We start from the raw sequence: 22,702 nt of genomic DNA, 5'->3' as shown, positions 1-22,702 counted from the left end.
TTCAGATACATATCTGTATGCCCGTGCTGCTTGAAATCAGGATAAAAGGCATGTGAACATTCCTAGTATTAGTAGTATTAGCACTCATAACATCTGACATTTCTCTTCCAGCATGTTGGTCAGTCCTTTGGAAGAACCATCCTGTTTCCTACAGGCCCATAACACAGCCTTGTTGAATTGCAGTTAACTATATAAATTGTGATTGTTGGTGACATTCTGGCATGTTTACAATGATTACTAGCATGGTACAATGCTCATAACAACAGACAGCTCTTCCAGCAAATCAAAAACAGCTGTTACATTCTAAGCATCATGATACACAAATTTTGCTACATCTATAGCACAATGCTTTGAGTCAGTACTTTTACTAAGGGTAGATTAAAGGGAGGGAGGGGGGGGGGCAGAGGGAGCGGAGGCTAAGGGGGAGACGGCAGAGGCAGCAATTGCCCCCCCATCCCCCCAATGGGGGTTTGAACTAAACCAAGATCAAATAGTATTTGTTGTAATATGCACCAAAGTTAAGTATGCTAATCTAGTGTCTTGATCAGTGGATTTAGCCATTTCATTCAGTATTTCCCAAGTCCCCTTTCTCTATGTGCCTGAGAGAATGTACTACTTGTACCAGTAACTTGTGCTCCTATTCTGTTGTGGGGCAAATTGCTGAACAGGGCTTGTTTTTGTATGTCCACAGAGACATCATTACTAACAAAGAAAAAGTTGTAGATATGTATATTGAGGAGAGCAGAAAGAACAGAACAGATACTTTTTCTTATGTACAGATAATATTTAATATAATGACAGTCACTATTCTGTGATGTAAAAAGATTGAATAATTGGCATTTAAACACATAGATAACAATTTTGTATAAAGACTGAAAATGTGTGAATCAGATGCTAATATGCATGAAGCATGTCAAAAAGACACATCAAAAAAAGTTTTGCATCACCTCAGTTCTGAGAGTTCTGGAACCTGTACAGAAAATTGGAACATGAGATCAACATAAACATCATTTCTGCCCTTTTTATTGCTCACAAAAACCACACATTGCATGTTATACCAACATACAGCGAGACCTTCAGAGGTGGTGGTCCAGATTGCTGTACACATTGGTTCCTCTAATACCCAGTAGCACATCCTCTTGCGTTGATGCATGCCTGTATTTGTCCTGGCATACTATCCACAAGTTCATCAAGGTGCTGTTGGTCCAGATTGTCCCACTCTTCAATGGCGATTCGGTATAGATCCCTCAGAGTGGTTGGCGAATCACGTCGTCCATAAACAGCTCTTTTCAGTATATCCCAGGCATGATGAATAGGGTTCACGTCTGGAGAACATGCTGGCCACTCTAGTTGAGCAATGTCATTATCCTGAAGGAAGTCATTCAGAAGATCTGCATGATGGGGGCATGAATTGTCATCCATGAAGATGAATGCCTTGCCAATATGTTGCCGATAGGGTTGCACTATTCGTCAGAGGATGGCATTCACGTATTGTCCAGCCATTACAGCACCTTCCATGACCACCAGCACCATACGTCAGCCCCACATAATGCTACCCCAAAACAGGAAGGGAACCTCCACCTTGCTGCACTCACTGGACAGTGTGTCTAAGGCATTCAGTCTGACTGGGTTGCCTCCAAACACGTCTCTGACGATTGTCTGGTTGAACGAATATGCAACACTAATCGGTGAAGAGAATGTGATGCCAATCCTGAGTGGTCCATTCAGCATGTTGTTGGGTCCATCTGTAATGCACTGCATGGTGTCACGATTGCAAAGATGGACCTCGCCGTAACACGATGTCCTGTGGCTGCACGAAAAGCATTATTCAACATGGTGGCATTGCTGTCAGGGTTCCTACGAGTCACAATCCATACATAGTGGTCATCCACTTCAGTAGTAGCCCTTGGGCAGCCTGAGCGAGGCACATCATTGACATTTCATGTCTCTCTGTATGTCCTCCATGTCCGAACAGCATCTCTTTGGTTCACTTCGAGACGCCTGGACACTTCCCTTGTTGAGAACCCTTCCTGGCACAAAGTGACAATGTGGACATGACTGAAACACAGTATTGACCATCTAGGCATGGTTGAACTACAGACAACGTGAGCCGTATACCTCCTTCCTGGTGGAATGACTGAAACTGATTGGCTGTCGGACCCCCTCCATCAAATAGGTGCTGCTCATGCCTGGTTGTTTACATCTTTGGGTGGGTTTAGTGACATCTCTGAACCATCAAAGGGACTGTGTCTGTGATACAATGTTCACAGTCAACACCTATCTTCAGAAGCTCTGGGAACCGGGATGATGCAAAACTTTTTTGATGTGTGTATATACTGTATGTGTACAGAACTAAAATGAAAGCTATAAACATGATTGCTTTTTGTAAAAAGATCTTCTTTGTCAGATTTTAACCATCAGTGCACCAAAGAAAGACAATATTAAATTCAAAAATATGGCTTTATGTAACTGCAAGTAAGCTTTGAGCTACCGTAACAATGTAATGTCATTCTCACTGTTTACATTGTACATCTTTGGAGGTATTAGTCTCAAATACATTGTTTTGATAACCTAATGAATATGGATATTGCATTTTTGTTCCCACTACATTTGTTTGAAAACGAGTATCATTGTTGAATTGTATTGATAATAATAATAAAAAAATTGAATATCTTTCAAGACTGAAGAATTATTATTTTCAAAATGTAAGTATTTATATAATTATGAACTAAACTGGCAAAAATATAACTGTCAAGAAATTAAGAACTACGGTTTTAACAGTGTTATATCCTAATTTCAGTTTCTTTGTTTTTAATTTGCTTATTGTCTCTGTTAACAACAGGCCTATGAGGTTATTGCTGTGTGTTAGCAATTATACAAAAGACGTTACTTGGAAAAAGGTTGTGAATGCTACACAATTCAAGAAATTAAAAAAAACATTTTTTTAAATATAAAAACAAATTTTTGCAGTTGTTTGATATTGTAAGTACCAAAACAGCTTAAAACACTAGGTTTTGAAGGTTTTTCCCCCTAACTTTCAAGGGGAGGACCCCTGAGACTTCTTTCGCTTTTTGGTAGCCACCCCCGCCCATAAAATGTCATTAATCTGTTCTTGGCATTTACTGCTATCTAACAGTGCCCTATTGGAACATAGTGGTTCTCTCTTTCATCATTAGATGGGTTCATTTTTGTTTTGGACTTCTTTGTGTATTGCAAGTTTTTTGCTTCTGAAATACAAAAATATATTTTATAACACTGAAAATAATCAATTATTTATAATATAATAAAAACGGATAGATCAAAAAATCTACTCACCAAGTGGTGACAGGGTAACACACACACAAAAGAATTAAAATTTTTACAAGCTTTTCGAGCCAGTGGCTACTTCTTCTGGCAGAAGAGTTAAAGGGGAGGGAAGAGGGGTGAACCAAAAAGAACTGGAGAGGTTTAGGGAAAGGAGTACAGTTCAGAAAAGGCACCCAGAACCCCAGATCAGGGGAGATGAGAGGTGAAGAACAATCAGTCTTTCGTTCTCATCCAGTATAGTAAGTCTCCTCTGAACTGTGGTCTTGGGTGACTTTTCTCAAATGTACCCTGTTCCCTTAACCTATCCAGTCCTTTTCCTACACCCCTCTTCCTTCCTCTTCAACTCTTCTGCCAGAAGAAGGAGCCACTGGGTCTGAAAGCTTGTAAAAATTTAAATCCTTTTGTGTATGTGTGTTACTCTTCCTCTGCTTGGTGAGTAGATTTTTTATCTATCAATTTTTAAAATATATTTTATGATTGATTATATTGCTTATGGCAAATAAGGCCTGTAAAATGTGACAAAATTTTGAGAGGTGTAAGAAGCCTTATAAATTAGAAGAAAGTCTAATAAATATGGATCCGAAAGTGCATATTTCCTGAGATCCAAATACTTGTACATAGAAGGATTTCAACATTATGTCCATTCATGACACTTTTCTCATATGAGGTGCTCAGTATGTTATTCATCCATGATAATGCATCCCTATTCCCTCCAGCACAACAGATCATACATTTTTTGAAGCTGACCAAACTGGTGTTGTACATACTGATATGATTTTAAAACACAACATGGTCTTGCAGTGCTTGCATATCATTGACTGGAGTGGTGTGACCAATTCCTTAAAGTGCCCACATAACCAGAAGTCTAGGGAATTGACATCTGTGTAATGAGAATACAAAAGTATGGGACTTCACCAGCCATTGCAATATTCCTGATATGCCAGCTCAGATATTCACACCATTTACTGCTAAATTATTGGAAGTAATGATATCCGTCTTATCACTTGTGTAGCAGTAGGCTTCCATTGCTAACAACTGATTGAAAAGAGAAAAGAAAATGTACTTAACAGAACATACATACAAACAGCACAGTGTAATGGGAAACACAAGTTTTATGTAAATAGGGAAGATGCCATAATACATTTCCACAGTTGTGAGTAATTTACTACACAATAACGCACACTGACATTTGATTTGATTTATATTAATCCCAGAAATCTTGCAGTGTATTGTTCCACATGGATATGGGAAAAGTCACAATCACAATTTGTATAAATTTTATAAACCAGCTTAGTGGTTGCTTCTTCACTTGCGTACACTGTATGGCCCGCAGTGATTTTTTTTGTTTTTATTTAATCGAATTTTTATGTTGTTAGCCAACTGTGACACCATGTAAGCTTTACACACTAATTAAAGCCATATAAGCATGGTATTTACTGAACGTATTTCAGACCAAAAAGCAATTTGGAAGTTGGAGTCCAGAGTTTTTGTTAATCACGCCTTTCGCATTCTTGTGGAGTATTTCCATAGCAACTTTCATCCCCTGGCAAATATTTCTTTATATCTAACCAAGAAGGGAAATCCAATTTTCATAAATTTAACTGTAAAATTTTTTAGTGTAGGAAAATATTTTCTTAAAACTTTTCATCCGCTACTGCACTCCCTTGGGGGTTGAATTTCCAGAAACATCCAAACACGTATTTTTTTATTTCTTTTTTTTAATTTCCAACCAAGGAGTCAAATACCAACTGTCATAAATGTAGCTTTAAAAATCCTTCAGTAGTTCTTTAGCAATTATTTATTTTCAAAACATGGCTCAGTTTTTGAAAATGCTGGAACACATAATTTTATTTTCTGTCTGAGAAACCAAATACCAGTTTTTGTAGTTCTAGCTTCAAAATTCCCTTAATAGCAACATAACTTCAAAAAGCCTTTCATCCCCTATTTCAGCTTCTTATGAGTGGAATCTCAGATGATCCCTTGTCAAACAAAGTCTGCATTATATGATCTATACCCCCTCCAAACTTCAAGTTTCTATCCTCAGCAGTTTGGGTTGAGCAAATATGAGTCAGCGAATCAGTCTGACCCTATTTCACCCCCTTAGGGGCTGAATTTCCAAAAATAGTGGCGCACATGTCTTTCATCTCTAGCTGAGAAGCAAATTTTCAAAGATTTAGCTTTAAAAATGCTTTTGCAATGAAATATTTTTACAAAACGTTTCACCCCTTATGGGTTGAATTTCCAAAAACAGTCAGATGTGTGCATTATTTCTAACACAGAAGCCAAATACAAATTTTCATAGATTTAGTTTTTGACAATGCTTGCACAATGAAATATTTCCATAAGAATTTTCATCTCCCATTTCACCCCCATAGTGGCTAAATTTCCAAAAATAGTGAAACATGTATTTTTTATTTCTAACTGAGAAGCCAAATTAAAATTTTCATTGATTTAACTTTAAAAATTCTTTCATGACAAAAGATTTTATTAAAAAAATCTGATCCCCTATTTAACTCCCTTTGAGCTCAACCAAGATGTAACCATGAAGTCAAACACCAATGTTCGTACATGTAGATTACCAAGAAATTCCCTTCTTAAACAACACCTACAGGATAAGATCCACATCTTCTCCAAATTTCAAGTTTCTATACTTAGCGATTTGGGCTGGGTGATGATAAATCAATTAGTTAGTCAGCCAGCACATTTCCTTTTATACATACAGATACCTCATAATATGAGGAAACATTGGATATGAGGCAAGTTTCAATGACATTATAATAAACTCATGATAAGAAAAATAGTAGTTACGTCTGCAGAATGGAATAAATCAGCTAAAAACTGATGACATTTAAAATATTTAATTTGGTTATTCTAGTTTCATAATAAGAAAAATAACAGTAACATACCTAGAATGAACTTATCAGCTGCAGAGTTGTGATATAAAGACAATATTCAACTTGAAAATTTTAGACTGGCAGCCATAAATTCTTCTACTGTGTAGAAGCAGTTCTTCTGAAGTAATGGTTTTACTTTTGCTCTGAATCCTTCTCTATTTCCCTTTTGAACTTTGGACTAGCTTTTTGTATACAAGACTTTCCATGTGCCTTACACTCCTGTGTCCTTTGTATAGCCATGGACTAACTATAGATACATCTATCGAATGATGAGTCTGATCTTTTATGAAAGATAAAGATGGGAGGAAGGAGGTGGGGGGGGGGGGGGGTGGAAGACGTTCCTGTTGGTAAGTGCCCACTATGGTGTTGTGGATGCTTTGGAGAGCATCTAGGTACTACTGTGAGGGAGACTTTTCTTCTAGGGCAGAAAGTGAGACTCACAAAATTTTATAATTTAGAAATGCATCGTACAGTCCCCCTGTGCCCACCTTCCCCTACGAGAGGAAAATTTTAGGTTAACTGATTGCACCTTCAGGCCATCTAATGCTGGGGTGTGGATGCCTCAGCAATGAGATCATTGACAGTGGCAGAGTGTGGAGGTATCAGTCAAGTCGTGGGGGCAGGTGACAGGTGACATCCATGGTACGCGATAGCCACCATATTGGCAGTTGGGCATGGTGCCAAATTTTTGATGGGGGGAAATTAGCTGGCTGCTGCTGGTAGCCAGGGTGGTGCAGTGACAGTGGCAGTGTATGATAGCAGTGGGCAGGTAATGGGTGAGGTCCACAGCACATGCCTCCTGCTGTGTTGACAGCAGGGCAAACCGGTTCAGCGTGCATTGGAGGAAAACAAATTATCCCTGCCAGGGTGGTGAAGTGGTGATGGTAGCTTGTGACAGTGGTGGGCAGCTCCTGCATGTAATGGGTACCCTTCTCTAATATTACCTTTCTTTAACAGAATATATTGATACCAAAAATACTTTCTACCTTTTAAACAGGTTAATATTATCTCAGCTGTTTAATTAAATGAATTTCATATGATTTTGTATATGATGTATTATATTTCAGGCTAAAATGTACAAAAAATCACTTTATTACAATCGATATGTATTAACTCTGTATGTACAGTTAAAATTACTTTTCTTATGGAAATGTTTGAAATTATGAAACATCTGGCACACTTAAAACTCCTATTATTAATTGCACAATCTAATGCTAATTATTAAATTTATTTCTGGATTCATTTACAAAATAATGATATAATTTGGTGAAGATTCTTCCTTTGTCAAGGAAGTTTGTAAACTTTTTTATTTTGTAAAATCTTTGGAATATTGTTAGTACTGCAGAATGAGTTAGTAGTGGGCATGCCTTTGATGTGATTGGATGTGTTTTTTATGTTTGACAATAACAATGTAAATTTCTGTTTTAAAGTGAAGATTGTGAAGACAGTGTGACATAGAAAAATGAGATAAAATAAAAACATCATAGAAACAGAAATTACACAGCAGGCTTACTTAATCAGTTATCATGTCACATGGAACCTACAAAGTCAAAAATTTAGCCTCAAGAATCTACCCCTATATGTGCTGAACTGCAGCCAACAACGAGAAAATGAAGAGAAGCAAATAGTTATTTGTACATGTTACTCCTCTTGAAGCTTATGAAACGAATCAATTATTATGAAGAGAGTGAAAATCTACTGGTGATGTGTGGGAGGGTAAGATTACAACTGTGGATGTCATCCGGGATGATGTTTTGTCTTTTGCAGAAGAAGAAAGAACAGTGATTTGTGTCAATTGCAGTTTATATGAAATTCCAGTCACTCAAAGAAAGAAGACTGAGAGCTGCCCAACAAAGTCATATCAACAGTGACAAGATACTGCCTACATGATGGACTGGATCAATTAAGAGGATTTTACAACTATGACGAGGGATGTCACAAAGGAATGATAAGTACAAACTATTTGTGAAATTAATTATTTTTTGTGTGGACTCTTGTGATTGCTAGCAAAATGAATAGAGATGAGGATAGTAGTGATGCGGAAGTGAAAGCTGTGAGACCCAGTCAGGACATGTTTGAACTGAGTGAAAGCGTAGTCAGCAAAGAAACAGTAAAAACTAATATTTTGCAGTTAATTTTGGCAAAACTAGAGGAAGTAGCAAATTTAGTGCAGTTAACATACAGTTAACTGAAATATGGTTGGACAATGATAGCAAAGTTACTTCATTACCAGGAAAATTAAATGACCTAAAAACTTAAAACAATAGTAAAATGGACAGGGTACAGTACTAAATAGACCAGCTTAGTAATCAGGTTTCGGAGCTAAAAGTGGGTTGTCAGATGAATTAAAAAGTGTGAATGAAAAAAGTTGATACCTTGGAAAATAAATTTATTGTTTTGGAAAATGAGCTAGTAAGTGAATCGGTGAGACAATCAAAGAATGTTAATGATGTCATAGTTGATCAGAAGGCTGTAGTAGAAAAAATGGAACAGAACTTTGGTTTAGATCAAAAACTTTTAAATGCTGAAAACAATATGCAAACTAATGCAAATGTTCTACACAAAAAATTTCAACAGCTCAGGAAAATTATATTCAAAAAATCTGTATTCAAACAATGGTATTGTGTGGTACAACATTCTAATCAAAAGGTTTCCATCAGACAATTTACACCCAGTGGACTTTCTGCACCACTGTATACATAATTTTGTGTCAGGTATGAGTGATGATCAAAATATTAAACTTGTTTGGAGGTGAAGCTCTGTCTTGGGTAAATTTAAATTTAAGTCAATGGGAAACATATCAAAGTTTTGAAAAAAGTTTCTTAAATAAGTTTTGGTTAGAAGCTGACCAGGGGAGAATTAAAAGTGAATTTCTGAATGGGAATAGGGATGGTACTGTGAAAGAGTTTTGTAAGAATCAACTTAAGAAACTAACACATCTTGACAAACCATTTGACATTGATTGATGCACCAAAAAAGGAGATTACCAGAAAGGTTGCAGTGGGATTTAGTACACAGACCTGATGATGGCCTTGAAATTTTTTTACAATATGTTGACAGCCCGGATAGGGCACTAGAAAGAAGCATGTACCATAATAATTGAAATGACAGAGATCACAATGGTAATAACTACAGAAACAGAGATAACGGTAACTTCTATCAGGGTCAAAATGATAATAAGGACAGAAATTTTGAACATCAGCAAAATAGGAATAATGGGGATAACCATGGGTGATTTAATAGAAGAAACAATCATAGAGGTAATTACATGGGAAACAGCAGTCTGCCTCAGTGAAGGTCCACAGTTTTGTGGCGAGGAAATGCAACAAGCACAGGACCACCAATTTACACTTGCAATTAGACAATAATAATAGTCTTAATAATGTGGCACAGGTATCTAAAGTTGAACAGAAGGAATATCAGATTTCTCATTTATGTTTTGATCAAAAGTTTAGGGAAACTATGTTTAATAATAGTGTCGTAGGCGCTAATCACAAACCAGAATGTGAGAGTAATGCAAATTTTGATGTAGTGTGTACTAATCGTTTCTTCTCTTGGTCAGAAAACAGTGTTATTGATGTATGTAAATCAGGTGTTGACTTTATTGGATCTGAATTAGGTGGTATTTTTGATATAGATGTGAATGAGAGCTGTGAAATAAGTGAGGTTGGTAAGTCTGAGACTGATAGGTTATTGCAAATGATGTAGATGAAGTGTGTGACTATGATGAAGATGAGACCTGAGTTGTTAATGATGTTGATGAAGTACTTTTGGAAGAATAGTATGATGATGATGATGATGTTGAGTATCAGTTGTTTGTGGAGTTTAAGAGTAATGAAGTTTCACAGTTATTTGTGAATACAGGTAAGGTAAGTAATGTATGTGTTGATGTAAGTGAGAGTTATGGAATACCAGTCCAGTCAAAGCAGTTTTTCCTTAACGTCAAGCAGAGTGATGATACAAACAATAAAGGTGAGTTATCTGTAAGCCAAGTGAATAATAACAAAGATAAATGTGCATTCCGGAATAAGTTAGTTGTGGTTAGTCAAAATTTGTATCCGAATTAGTGGAATGAAGTGAAAGAAGATCTAACTAGGAAATGTAGTTTTTACAGTAATATATTTTGTGTTTCTTCTGTAATAAATGATGGAATCCATTCAGTGTGTTCAATCTTTACCTGTCAACATGAGTAAACAAAGCAATGCTATGATAACAGTAAAGTTGATAAAACCCTGTAAAAACAGTGTGGATGTAGCTTTTGACAAAATAGAAAGTGATGTTTTACATGAATTGCTAATAACAGAGATGATGACTCAGATTTTGGGTGTCCTTACATTAAGAATACGATGATCAGTGAGAAGGGAACTGTTTGATTGATACAGGTAGCCCAATTTGTGACATATTTAAACAATTTAGAGACAAGATACAGTATAGAAAGAATTTTATGGAAATGTCCATTGCACTTGTAAAGATAAGAAGAGCAACTGGTAAGCGAAGCAAGTATGTAAAATGTCTAATACTGTTAACATTTAGTACATAGGACAAGACCTATGAACATGGATACATAATGATACCTAGTCTAGAAGAAAATATACGCTACGTTTGTAGGTTTATAAGACTATAGAATTGTGTTTTTTGTTTGTCATGAATGAAGTATGTAAGATGATGTGGCTTCTAAAGTTTTGTCTTACCTATTGAGTGAGTTAAAATCTATGATATGCTATATAATTATGTTCTGTAACAGATCTGTGCTTTAGAATTTGATACATACATGTTATGAGACTAAATGAGTAGATCCTTTTGCAATTTTGAAATGGGACAATGTTCATAATTTGTACTGTAAAAAATAGGAATAGTATCTTAGTAAATCTGTGTGCATCACCTTGTTAGTTCATTTTTTTCATTGCATTTAGCTCTGATTATTAGTGTTTCATATGTGAACACTTTTTAATCGCACCTGACATAAATCCTAAATATCTATCTTTTGGCATCATTTTGTACACAACTTGGCAAACCTTATTGTTGTGACAGTGCCACGAGATTTAAAAGTGCCGCTACGTCAGTATGCGAACACGGCGATAGAGGCGCTCCGCAGCTCGGCTGAGCGCGGGAGCGCCATCTAGCTATGAACGGCGCCGGCCGCATGTCACGGCACAGCAGTTGAGTGACAGATACGGAGTTGGTAGCATGAAACCCACTATTGTTTCTACGTTTGTATATCCACGCAATTTATTAGTGATTTAAAGGTTATAACACTTTTTGGCGCCGAGGTCGGATATTTTTTTCCATCGTTGGGGAATTGTGCGTTCGTGTCTGGGCAGACATGGAACAGCTTCTGCAAGCGCTCATTGAACAACAAACACAGCTGTTGGGTGCTATTCAGGCATTGTCGATGTCGCTTACTCATCGTCTGTCTTCCTCTTCTCTGCCTCCGTTCTGTCCTTACGACGAGGCCGCTGAAGACTGGGGGATTATGAGAAGTGTTTGCGGCAACACTTCTTAGCTTTCGGCGTTGTCGACGCTCCTATGTGTAAGTCGTTATTTCTGTCATGGATTTCCCCATGGCTCTATCAGCTGCTATCTCAGTTAGCCCCTCTGCGGGAACCTGCCTCTCTGTCCTTCCAAGAAATGTGTGACTTATTGTCTAACTATTACCGAAAAAACACCCACGTCGTTGCCGCCCGCGTGGCGTTCTACCGGTGTCGTAAACAGCTCCATCAATCTTACCGGGCTTGGGCGGCGGAACTACACGGTCTGAGTAGGAAATGTCAGTTTGTCACGGACACTCATCATGAGTCTTATGCTGATTCAATGGTTAGGGATGCTATTCTATGGCTTGCTCCTGATAAAGAAGTTTGGCAACGTGCCTTACAACTGCCAAACCCGTCGTTATCGGAAGTTCTAAGCATCACTCAATCTTTTGAAGTGTCTCATGCTGCTGGTACGCAAATAGACACGTGGTGTGATGTAGGCGCTATATGGTCCACTTTCGACATGGACAATTTGCCTGTTTCCCAGGGGGCCGACGATGTGGCGGCGGTTCACTCACGTCAACAACGTCGCGTTGGGCTGCCACGCTCGCAGCGAAAACAGCAGCCACAGAAGCAGGTCCGTTCCGCACTTCCTTCTTGTCCATGTTGTTTCGTACAGCATGACAGGGCCGCGTGTCCAAAACGTTGGGCCACATGTAATTCATGTAGGAAAAAAGGCCACATTGCTTCGGTGTGTCAGTCCCCTAAAGTTCCTGTCGACGAGGACGAGGCATCGGACATGGATGTTAACTGTGTGCTTTCTCAAACAAATAAGTTGTTTGTTACTGTTCGTGTTCTGGATAAAGACATTCGCATGCAAGTGGACACTGGCTCTGCAGTAACTCTCATTAATTCTTGCACGTATTTGGAGTTGGGCTCCCCTCCCTTGTCTCCAGTTACGCAAAATCTGAGAACTTATAATAAACAGAAAATTCCTATCGTTGGCCAGTTTGATGCTTCCACTGCCTACAAGTCTGTTGTTCGGCCCCTCACGTTTTATGTGGTGGATCATGCAGGCACTGAAAATCTGTTCGGTTATGATGCTTTCCAGTTGTTTGGGTTCTCCATTGATGATGATGTGCACCTCATATCGGAAGACATTCCATATCAACAGCTGGATGCATTGTGTCCTGAATTCTCGTCCGTGTTCTCTGCTGGTCTGGGTCGTGCCAAGGATTTTGAAGCCCACATTACTCTTAAACCTACAGCTCGCCCTAAGTTTTTCCGGGCACGCCCTATTCCGATGGCGTTGTGTGCACCTGTCAAGGCTGAGATAGAGAGGTTAACAGCTTCAGGGATTCTCCTTCCTGTTACCTCCAGCGAATGGGCATCACCAATCGTGGTGGTTTCTAAACCAAACGGGAGTCTGCAATTGTGTGGCGATTTTAAAGCCACTGTCAACGCTCAGAGCGTCATTGACACTTATCCTCTTCCCCGTCCTGAGGAGTTATTTACCAAGCTCGCTGGGGGCCAGTTCTTTTCCAAACTTGACTTATCGGAGGCGTACCATCAGTTGCCATTGGATGCGTCTTCCAAGGAATTTCTCGTCATCAACACTCCTTGTGGGTTGTATCAGTATCAGTGGTTACCATTTGGTGTCACTAGCGCGCCGGCCATTTTTCAGCGGTTTTTGGAACAGCTCACGGCTTCCGTTCCTGGCTGCATCAACTACCTGGATGACATTGTTGTCACGGGGGCATCCACTGAGGGGCACCTTCGCAATTTGCGTTCATTATTTCGGGTTCTGCATTCGGCTGGGTTGAAGTGCAATCTGGACAAGTCACAGTTCTTCCAACCCTCCATTGTGTATCTTGGTTTCCATTTGTCCCGTGAGGGTATACGTCCTCTACGTCAGCACGTTGCGGCCATTACCGCTCTACCCCAGCCATCTACGGTCAAAGAACTTCAGGTGTTTCTAGGCAAGATTGCTTATTATCACAAATTCATTCCATCTGCAGCGGCGGTGGCTCATCCTCTGCATCAGCTGTTACGCAAAAACGTTCCTTTCTGTTGGTCCGACGAGTGTGAGCAGGCTTTTGTCCGCCTGAAGGCTCATTTGCAGTCGGCGCCTTGTCTTGCCACATTCCGTCCAGGTCAGCACTTGGTTCTGGCGACTGACGTGTCACAGTATGGCCTAGGGGCTGTTCTCGCCCATCGGTATGAGGAGGGGTCAGAACGACCCATCGCCTATGCTTCCAAGACTCTCAACGATGCCCAACGGTGTTACTCTCAAATCGAAAAGGAGGCGCTCGCTATCATTTATGCTCTAAAAAAGTTCAGCGTTTTTTTGTATGGTTCTAAGTTTCACCTCATCATCAACCACAAGCCGCTGGTCTCTCTGTTCAGTCCCTCGGCGTCGCTTCCAGATAAGGCAGCTCACCGCCTGCAACGTTGGGCCTTATACTTGTCTCGTTTTCACTATGAGATTCACTATCGCCCCACGGCCCAGCACGCCAACGCTGACGCATTGTCGCGTTTGCTGATGGGCCCCGACCCAGTATTCGATCGAGATGAACTACTCTGTTTTCACATTGATGAGGAAGAACGTCGTGCGGTTGAGGGTTTTCCACTTACAGGTTCGCAGGTCGCGTCGGCTACTGCATGGGACCCGGTCCTGCGTCAGGTGATCGGTTTTGTTCAACGGGGTTGGCCGGACAGGACCAAGGGCCGGGCATTGGATCCCCTTCGCAACTACCATGCCTTGCGCCTTCGTCTGTCTGTTCGTGAGGGTGTTGTTCTTCTGGCCACGGATGGCGCATCTCCACGGGTCATGGTGCCAGCTTCTCTTCGCAAATATGTTCTCAAACTATTGCATGAAGGCCATTGGGGGATTTCTCGGACTAAGTCCCTGGCCCGCAGGCATGTTTATTGGCCTGGTATCGATTCGGACATCACCCACATGGTCGCTGCTTGTGGTCTGTGTGCTCAACAACTGGCTGCACCCCGTACAATGCCCTCTCCGTGGCCTGATCCGGTGCAGCCATGGGAACGGGTGCACGCTGACTTTGCCGGCCCCTTCCTCGGCACTTATTGGCTGCTGTTGATTGACGCCTTCTCAAAGTTTCCGTTTGTTGTTCGATGTCCGTCGCCCACCACTGCGGTGACGACGCTGGCTTTGTCCAAAATCTTTGTGCTAGAAGGTCTTCCATCCACGATTGTCACGGACAACAGCCCTCAGTTCTCTTTGCAGGCCTTCCGTGATTTTTGTACTGGACAGAGGATCAAAAGCCCTTCCATCCCCAATCGAATGGGGAGGTCGAGCGCCTTGTCTGCACTTTCAAAAGCCAGATGAAAAAATTCCTTACTGACTTTTCTACCGATGACGTTCTGTTGCAATTTCTGAGTTCTTATCGCTTCACGCCTCTGGGTGATCGCAGCCCTGCTGAACTCTTGCATGGCCGCCAACCGCGCACTCTACTGCACCTGCTTCAACCTGTCAGGCCTAGTACTGTGTTCCCTAGTGCGGGAAAATACTCGGTGGGTGCTGACGTGTGGGCATGAGGGTATGGATCTCGCCCTAAATGGATTCCAGGGGTGGTCAAGGCTCTTCGCGGCCGCCGGCTTTGTGAAATATGTACGGACGACGGCATGGTGGTTCACCATTACGACCAGATGCGGCCACGAGTGGTGGCCATGCCGGTGCCACCGCCCCTTCTTTCGCCTCCACCAGCCCGAGAAGCCAGTCCTGTAGCTGCTGCCGATCTCCCGTGCGTGTCGCTGCAGCCAACGTCGCTGCCGCTTGCGAGTACGCCGGAACCGGCCCCAGTCGCGACGCCGCCTTCTCCGGGACCCATCTCGCTGGAGCACATCCCCAGGTCCATGACACCTATGGATGCTGCTCCGGAGTTTTCACCCATCATCTCGTCCAGGAGGCACATTCCACGCACAAGCTTCCGTCCTGGACATTTTCGACCATATTCTCGTGTTTCTCCGCGGGATCTTCTCGGGGTCTCCCAAGAGGCCATGGATGTCTCCGCACTGTCCGTGTCTCCAAGGAAGGGAGTGTGTTTTTTTTTTCAAGGGGGGAAAAGTGTTGTGACAGTGCCACGAGATTTAAAAGTGCCGCTACGTCAGTACGCGAACACGGCGATAGAGGCGCTCTGCAGCTCGGCTGAGCGCGGGAGCGCCACCTAGCTATGAACGGCGCCGGCCGCATGTCACGGCATGGCAGTTGAGTGATAGATACGGAGTTGGTAGCATGAAACCCACTATTGTTTCTACATTTGTATATCCACACAATTTATTAATGATCTAAAGGTTATAACACTTTTAGTCTGTTACAATATATTGTAAACACATTGTTTCCAAATTTTGTCTGGGGGATATTGTAATGGGACACCCTCTTCTAACATTACCTTTCTTTAACAGAAGTTACCAATACTAAAAATACTATCTGTCTTTTAAACAGATTAGTATTATCTCAGCTGTTAAACTAAATGAATTTTGTATGATTTTGTTTATGATGTATTACATTTCTGACTTAAATGTACAAAAAGAAATTACTTTATTACAGTCAATATGTATTAACTCTGTATGTACAGTTAAAACTACTTTCCTTTTGGAAACATTTGAAATTACTCTAATGCTAATTATTAAATTTATTTCTGTATTCATTCACAAAATAATGATACAATTTGGTGAAGATTCTTCTTTTGTCAAGAAAGTTTGTAAACTTTTTTATTTTGTAAAATCTTTGGAGTATTGTTAGTACTGCAGAATGAGTTAGTAGTGGGCATGCCTTTGATGTGATTGGATGTGTTTTTTATATTTGACAATAACAGTGTAAATTTCTGTTTTAAAGTGGAGATTGTAAAGACATGTGACATAGAAAAATGGACTAAAATAAAAAACTCATAGAAACAGAAAATACGCAGCAGGCTTACTTCCTTAGTTATCATGTCACCTGGAACCTACAAAGTAAAAAATTTCAGCCTTAAGAATCTATCCCTAGACGTGACAAACTGCAGCCAACAACGAGAAAATGAAGATAAGTAAAAATGTTATTTGTACATGTTACTTCTCTTGAAGCTTATGAAATGAATCAATTATTAAGAGAGTGAAAATCTACTGGTGATGTATGGGAGTGTAAGATCACATGCAGCACCTAGATGGGCAGGGTGTGGTGGATGATGAGCTAGGCAGTTTGCTGTGTGTGGTGGTGGGCAGTGGTTCAGGACATTCAATGCAGGATTGCATGCATCACCACACTGCTAAAAGTGCACCTGGTGAGGTATGATGTGGCTGCAGCTGCAACTCAGAAAAAAAGGTGCTGTGTGATAGAGCAGTGGGTATGGAGAGGTTTTTGGACTGCATGAGATGCTGTGATGTGACACAGTCTCACTGAATGCAGGATGTGGGGGTGGGCACTCAGGCAGGTGGGTCACAGATGTCTACACACTGTGTGGCTGGCATGTGTGAAGCAGCATGGGCCAGAGGGCACAGGGACTGGTGAGCACTACTGTTGTTGTTGCTGCCATATGCCAATGAGATGCTGGTGCAGCAGTGAGGAATGGTGTTGACTCCATGGTGTTGGAGACTATATTTACAGTTAGAAAGGGGGTTGTGGGGCTGCTGGAGGAGTGGTGTCTGTGACTCCAATGGTGGCAGCCATGAAGTGTCATGTGCTGTGTCCTTGATGTCTGACTCTGTGTGCGGAGAAGTGGGAGTAGGAAGAAAGGTGAAGGGAAGCGAGGTGAGTGTGTCTGGGCCCAGGCTTCAGCCAGTGGATCAGCAGTGTTGATGGGGGCAGTGTCAAGAGCAGCACTGTTGGTGTCAGGGGTGGCACCACTGCCGGCATCTGTGGCATCAGTGGTGGGCAGGGAGAGCTGAACTGTTGGCGGAGTACAGCTGTCATTGAGGGCAGGCATGTAAGTCAGCTCTAATCTGTAAATGGACGCAACTGAAGGGGCACCGTGGAGATGCTCAGTAAATGTTTTGTCACTAAATTGAAAAACGAGGTGAGGATATGAAAATTGTCGGCAGGCCAGGGGCTGATAGCTGCCAAAGCATAGCATCACATGAGTGTTCAACACAAGGTTGCGATACACAAAGCTCTTGTGCTTACCACGGCACTGTGGAGGTGTCAGTCATAGCCATAGAATTTAGAGAGGTGCCATTAACATTATTGCTTTCTTCATTCCTAAAGAGAGGAGCTACTTTTGGTGCCTTGAAAAGTTTAGGGAATCTGTTTTATAGCAAGGAACAGTTTATTATATCTATAAGACACATGATGGCAGATTTATTTGAGAAGATAATCAGATATGCCATCAAAATCAAACCCACATGCATGTCAGTTTGGTTTCTGTTTTATATGATCACAGATTTTGTGTGGTGTGAATGGATAAAGAAACAATCTTTTGGGAAATACCTTTAGGTCGGAACAGAAAGAGGGCACTGGAGCACCAATTTGAGGAGAAAATCTGTTGCCAGTGTTTATCAAGTCATTCTTGAATAGCTCATATATTTCTTTAGGGTCAGAGATAACACTAACCTCATTTTTTATGAATGCTATTGAGTGTGCCTTGTTTTTCTTCTCAACCATCTCACTGATAACTTCCTACCTGGCTTTAGATTTATTCTTAGAGTTGATTATAAACTGCCAGTTGTGCAGTTTCTCGGTTTCATGAATATTATGTAGATGAATAAATAGATTATTGCCCATAGTTCTGCTGTATAAAAGCAGTTGCTTTTCAGTTTTGCAAGATATTCATATTCTTAAACAGGAGAATTCTACTTACTTAATTTTTTTCAATCAGTATTGCATAGCTGTAAACCTGACTGAAAATGCTGTATCATAACAGCAGGCTACTGCAGAGTACTCATTAATTCAGCTACCTCACTGTCAACATCACAAGCACTATAAATAACTCCCACCTCTCCTCCAGTAATCTTTACGAAGCAAATGTATGAAAGTTGAAGCAAATGTATGAAAGTTGCCACAAAGTTGTTTTTGTCCACTGATGATTGCTTGTATACATGTTGATATGTTTCTGTATTGTTATCTGTTTATGGCACAGCTCTATATTCAGTATCAAACAGTCGTGTCTGGATATATCATTAACAATATAGTGTAATGTTGGTTTTGACAAGAAAGCTGTCAATAGGATAGGAACTAGTAGCTGTTTTCTTGTCAGTCTGTGATCCATGTTTTTCATATTTTAACACTTTAACACATTCACTAGTTTTTCACAAGCTGAGGACTCTTTTAAAACAACTATGTTAAGGTCACCACATAACAAAATATTAGGGCAATTTGAGATGTAGAGTTGTTTAGTTTTGTAATGAATTTTGATATGCTACCACTAGGCAGTCAGAGGAAGCATTTAAGTAAATTCATGAATATAATCTCTGCTGCTACATGTTCAAAATATTTTTTGACTTAAAACATTCAGTTTTAAGTAACAGATTACAGTTTGCACCGTTCTGGTAAGAAACAGCCAGCCATTCCCATTTTTGTCAGTTCTGCAAAAATGATTAATGCAGCGGTGCCTTGAAGGGAAATATTGACAACTTTATAATCTTTGAGACAATGCTGAGCTACACGAAGCAGATCTACAATTTATGAGTGATTTTCTAAGAGTATTTATAGGTCTAAACTTTTGTTTCTTATGCTTTGTAGATTTTGGAAGAAAACACAAAATTATAATTTCTTCATTTTGTATGAGTGCATTGCTGTTTGTTGATGTTTCTCCTGCCCACAAAACATGACAGCACAATACAACCTGAATCACACTACTAACTGTAGACTACCTAATATTCAGAACAATTGGCACCTTCTGTGACACAGAACAACTTCAAAACACTTTGTTCACTCTGTGTATTGAGTGCCAACACAATGACTGTGCTCATTTGAACAAGTGTTCAGACCTCAGAGTGTACGCATTTCTTGACCCATCTTTCTTGGATGTGTTTTTGTCATTAAATTATTACTTTCATTCCTTAAAATAATTTATGTTTTTTTTTTTCAACCTGCATATTTGGATGTAATAGCCACAGATATTTATGAAAGCTATTCCAATTTTTTCCTTAGAAGCACGGTGCTTTAGTAAGTTATGTTTCCTTGTAATTAAGTAATAATATCCAGAGATTCGTGTATTGTTATTGTTGTTAGTTTCCAAACGATGAAGTAGTTAGTAACAATATAATGTAACATCCATTCATAGTATGATCAAATTTTTCAATGAAATTAACAAAACTATTTTTACAAATCGAATCAAATTGTGATTCTGTATTATTATTTTGATGAATGTTAATATATGCACTACTTAACACATCTTTCTTCACTAACATAATACTATTTCAGACTTTTTCATTTATGTCATGTTCTGCAGTTGCTATCATAAAGTTGTTCTTTGAAATATTTGTATTCCATTATGAGGTTGTATTCTACAACCTGTCATAAAATAATAAATAAATAAATAAATCAGTAGTTTCAGCTAAGATAGCAAAAATTACTCATAGCATACATTCCTAACAATACTTAGATGTTAAGACAAACCTGGAACATGAATGTCTCTTTAAACAATGGATTAGGCTGGCCTCGTCGAATAGATGTCTTGCTCCTTGCCATCTCCTGACCAGTGCTGCTGACCAGACAAAGCTTCACAAAGGTATCAGGTGCACGTGTCATGGCCATATTTCGACAGTGACGTGGATAATTTAACAAACTGTAAAATGAAACAACATTTTTCTTATTCATCAGGAAGACTAGTAATAAAGCAAGAGTTAGATTTTATCTGCCTCTTTCAAGAGTGCCTCATGTAACTTACAAGCAACAACAGAATTAATATGTTTATGACATGCTGTACACACGACCATCATATGTAATATGATATTCAACTCCTGAAATTTTCATTTGCTGTGTATGTTGTGGATAGAAGTTTAATGCTATGACATTATTTGACTGTGACATCATCAGTGGGTTAGATAACAGCCATCTGTCAGCAAGTGTCTGTTAAAAGCCTTTTGCTGAAGTTCAGTAGCTAAGTGACAGCTCTGAACATCATGACAATTTCTTTACTGCAAATGCTCTGATTATTTTTGATCCAGTGACAGCCAATGAAGTTAATAATGAAAATCTTACAGGCTGCAATAATAATAATAATAACAAATCCTTTGACTACAGGCAGGAAATAAAGTCATTAAATGCTCATTACCTAATGGTGAAAGCATATGGAAGGCTGGAATATGCTCTCTGAAATCTTAAAGGTAGTAAGGAGGGAAAACAAGGAGTGCAGAGTTATCTGAACCAAAATGCAGTTCTAAGAGTTGAAGGACACGAAAAGGAAGCAATAGTTGAGAAGGGAACAAGACAGGGTTGTAACCTATCCCAAGTACTATCCAAAGTGTATGTTCAGGTATCAGATAACTCTAAAGGCTGCAACACTATTATGAAAAGTATGGATTACTAAACACCATACAGATGAGATGTTGAGTTCTAGAAAGGCACAATAACAAGACTGCTATACATTTAAGCTTTTGGCCAACAGGCCATCTTATGGAGTAGAAAACACACACACATTCATGCAAGCAGAACTCACACACATATGACCACTCTTCCTGGTCACTGAGGGCACTGCACCTGATGGAAGAAGCAATCCATCGGTAGTGGTGTTGAATGTTGAAGAGAAGGCTGGGGGCAGGGATGGTAGGGATTGCAAGGTAAGGGTAGTGGAGGGTGTAGGGAGCCTGCAGAGATATGTGTGTATGTGTGTGGGGGAGGGAGTGGGAGGCAGAAAAAGAGAGAAGTATAGGAGGGGAAAGTGTCTAGTGTGTGGGTTGGTGGAACTGGGGGCTGCATAGTTCTGGAATGGGAGCAGGGAAAGGGATAGGTGAATGAAGGACAAGGAATAGCGAAATTTAAGGCCAGGTGGGTTATGGGGATGTAGGCATAATTCAGAAAATCTGGTGTTGGCAGGAAAGAACCAGATGGCACAGTCTGTGAAGCAGCAAAACCATAATCTGAACCATTCAACTGCACCTAGCAGCCCTAACTTGTCCCCGCCACATCTCTGCATGCTCCTGCAAGCAGCACTACACCCTCCATTATCCCTATCCTGCCATCCCTCCCCCCTCCCTGGCCCCAGTCTCCTCCTTAACATCCCTGCCCATGGATTGCTTGTCCCATGAAGCCGGATTGCTCGCAGTCTAGAGTCAGTTGCCAGAGAGAGTGGTCATGTGTGTGTGAGTTGTGCTTCCATGAATGTATTTGTCTTTTCTATTCCAGAAGATGGTTTTTTGGCTGAAAGATTAAATGTATAGCTATCTTGTTGTTGTGTCTGCTTGTGATTCGACATTCTCCTCTGAATCTATCCTTTTCATAATACTGTCATTATTCCATCCTGGATTTTCCATTGCTTGATTAAATTTAAAGGCTATCCAGTAAAGAGACTACCTATACTATGTTTGTTCTCTGGTAGAGTTTTGTTGTGTGGTATGGGATCCTTACCAGGTGGGACTGACCCAGGACATGAAAAAAGTTCAAAGAATGGCAGCTCATTTTTTATTATCACAAAATAGGAAAGAGAATGTCACTGATATAATAAGTGAATCTGTGTGGTAATGACTGAAACAGAGGCATTCTTTGTTCTAGTGAGATCTTGTCATGAAATATCAATCTCCAACTTTCTCTCAAAATGAAAAAAAATATTTTGTTGACATCCACCAACATAGGGAGAAAGGATCATTGCAATAAAATAAGAGAAATCAGTGCTGGCAGGGAAAGATTTAAGTATTGCTTTTTCCTGCATTCTATTCGAAAGTGGAACAGTAGAGAAATAGCCTGACTATGGTTTGATGAACTTTCTGCCAGACATTTAAGTGTGAACTGAAGAGTAATCATGTAGATGTAGATGTAGAGTGTATATAAAATACAGGCTGACAGTGGCAAGAAAAGCATTTCCGAAAAAGAGAAGTTTTCTAACATCAAATATAAATTTAAGTTTTAGCAAGTCTTTCCAGAATATATTTTCC

At 40.1% G+C, this 22,702-nt stretch overlaps 1 protein-coding gene across 1 annotated transcript in view; it reads right to left on the bottom strand.

Moving 5' to 3' along the window:
• The window catches only part of LOC126183625 (synaptotagmin-14), a 614,192-nt gene that overhangs the window by 8,475 nt on the left and 583,015 nt on the right, over positions 1-22,702 (bottom strand). Inside the window, exon 10 of the mRNA XM_049925785.1 lies at positions 20,229-20,397. Within this exon, the coding sequence (XP_049781742.1) occupies positions 20,229-20,397 (169 nt within the window). The remainder of the gene's footprint in view (positions 1-20,228; positions 20,398-22,702) is intronic.

Source organism: Schistocerca cancellata, chromosome 1 (assembly GCF_023864275.1).
Source record: "Schistocerca cancellata isolate TAMUIC-IGC-003103 chromosome 1, iqSchCanc2.1, whole genome shotgun sequence".
NCBI classification, from domain to species: Eukaryota; Metazoa; Arthropoda; class Insecta; order Orthoptera; family Acrididae; genus Schistocerca; species Schistocerca cancellata.
The sequence above is the reverse complement of the archived record's forward strand: the minus strand, read 5'-3'. Positions and strand labels throughout refer to the sequence as shown.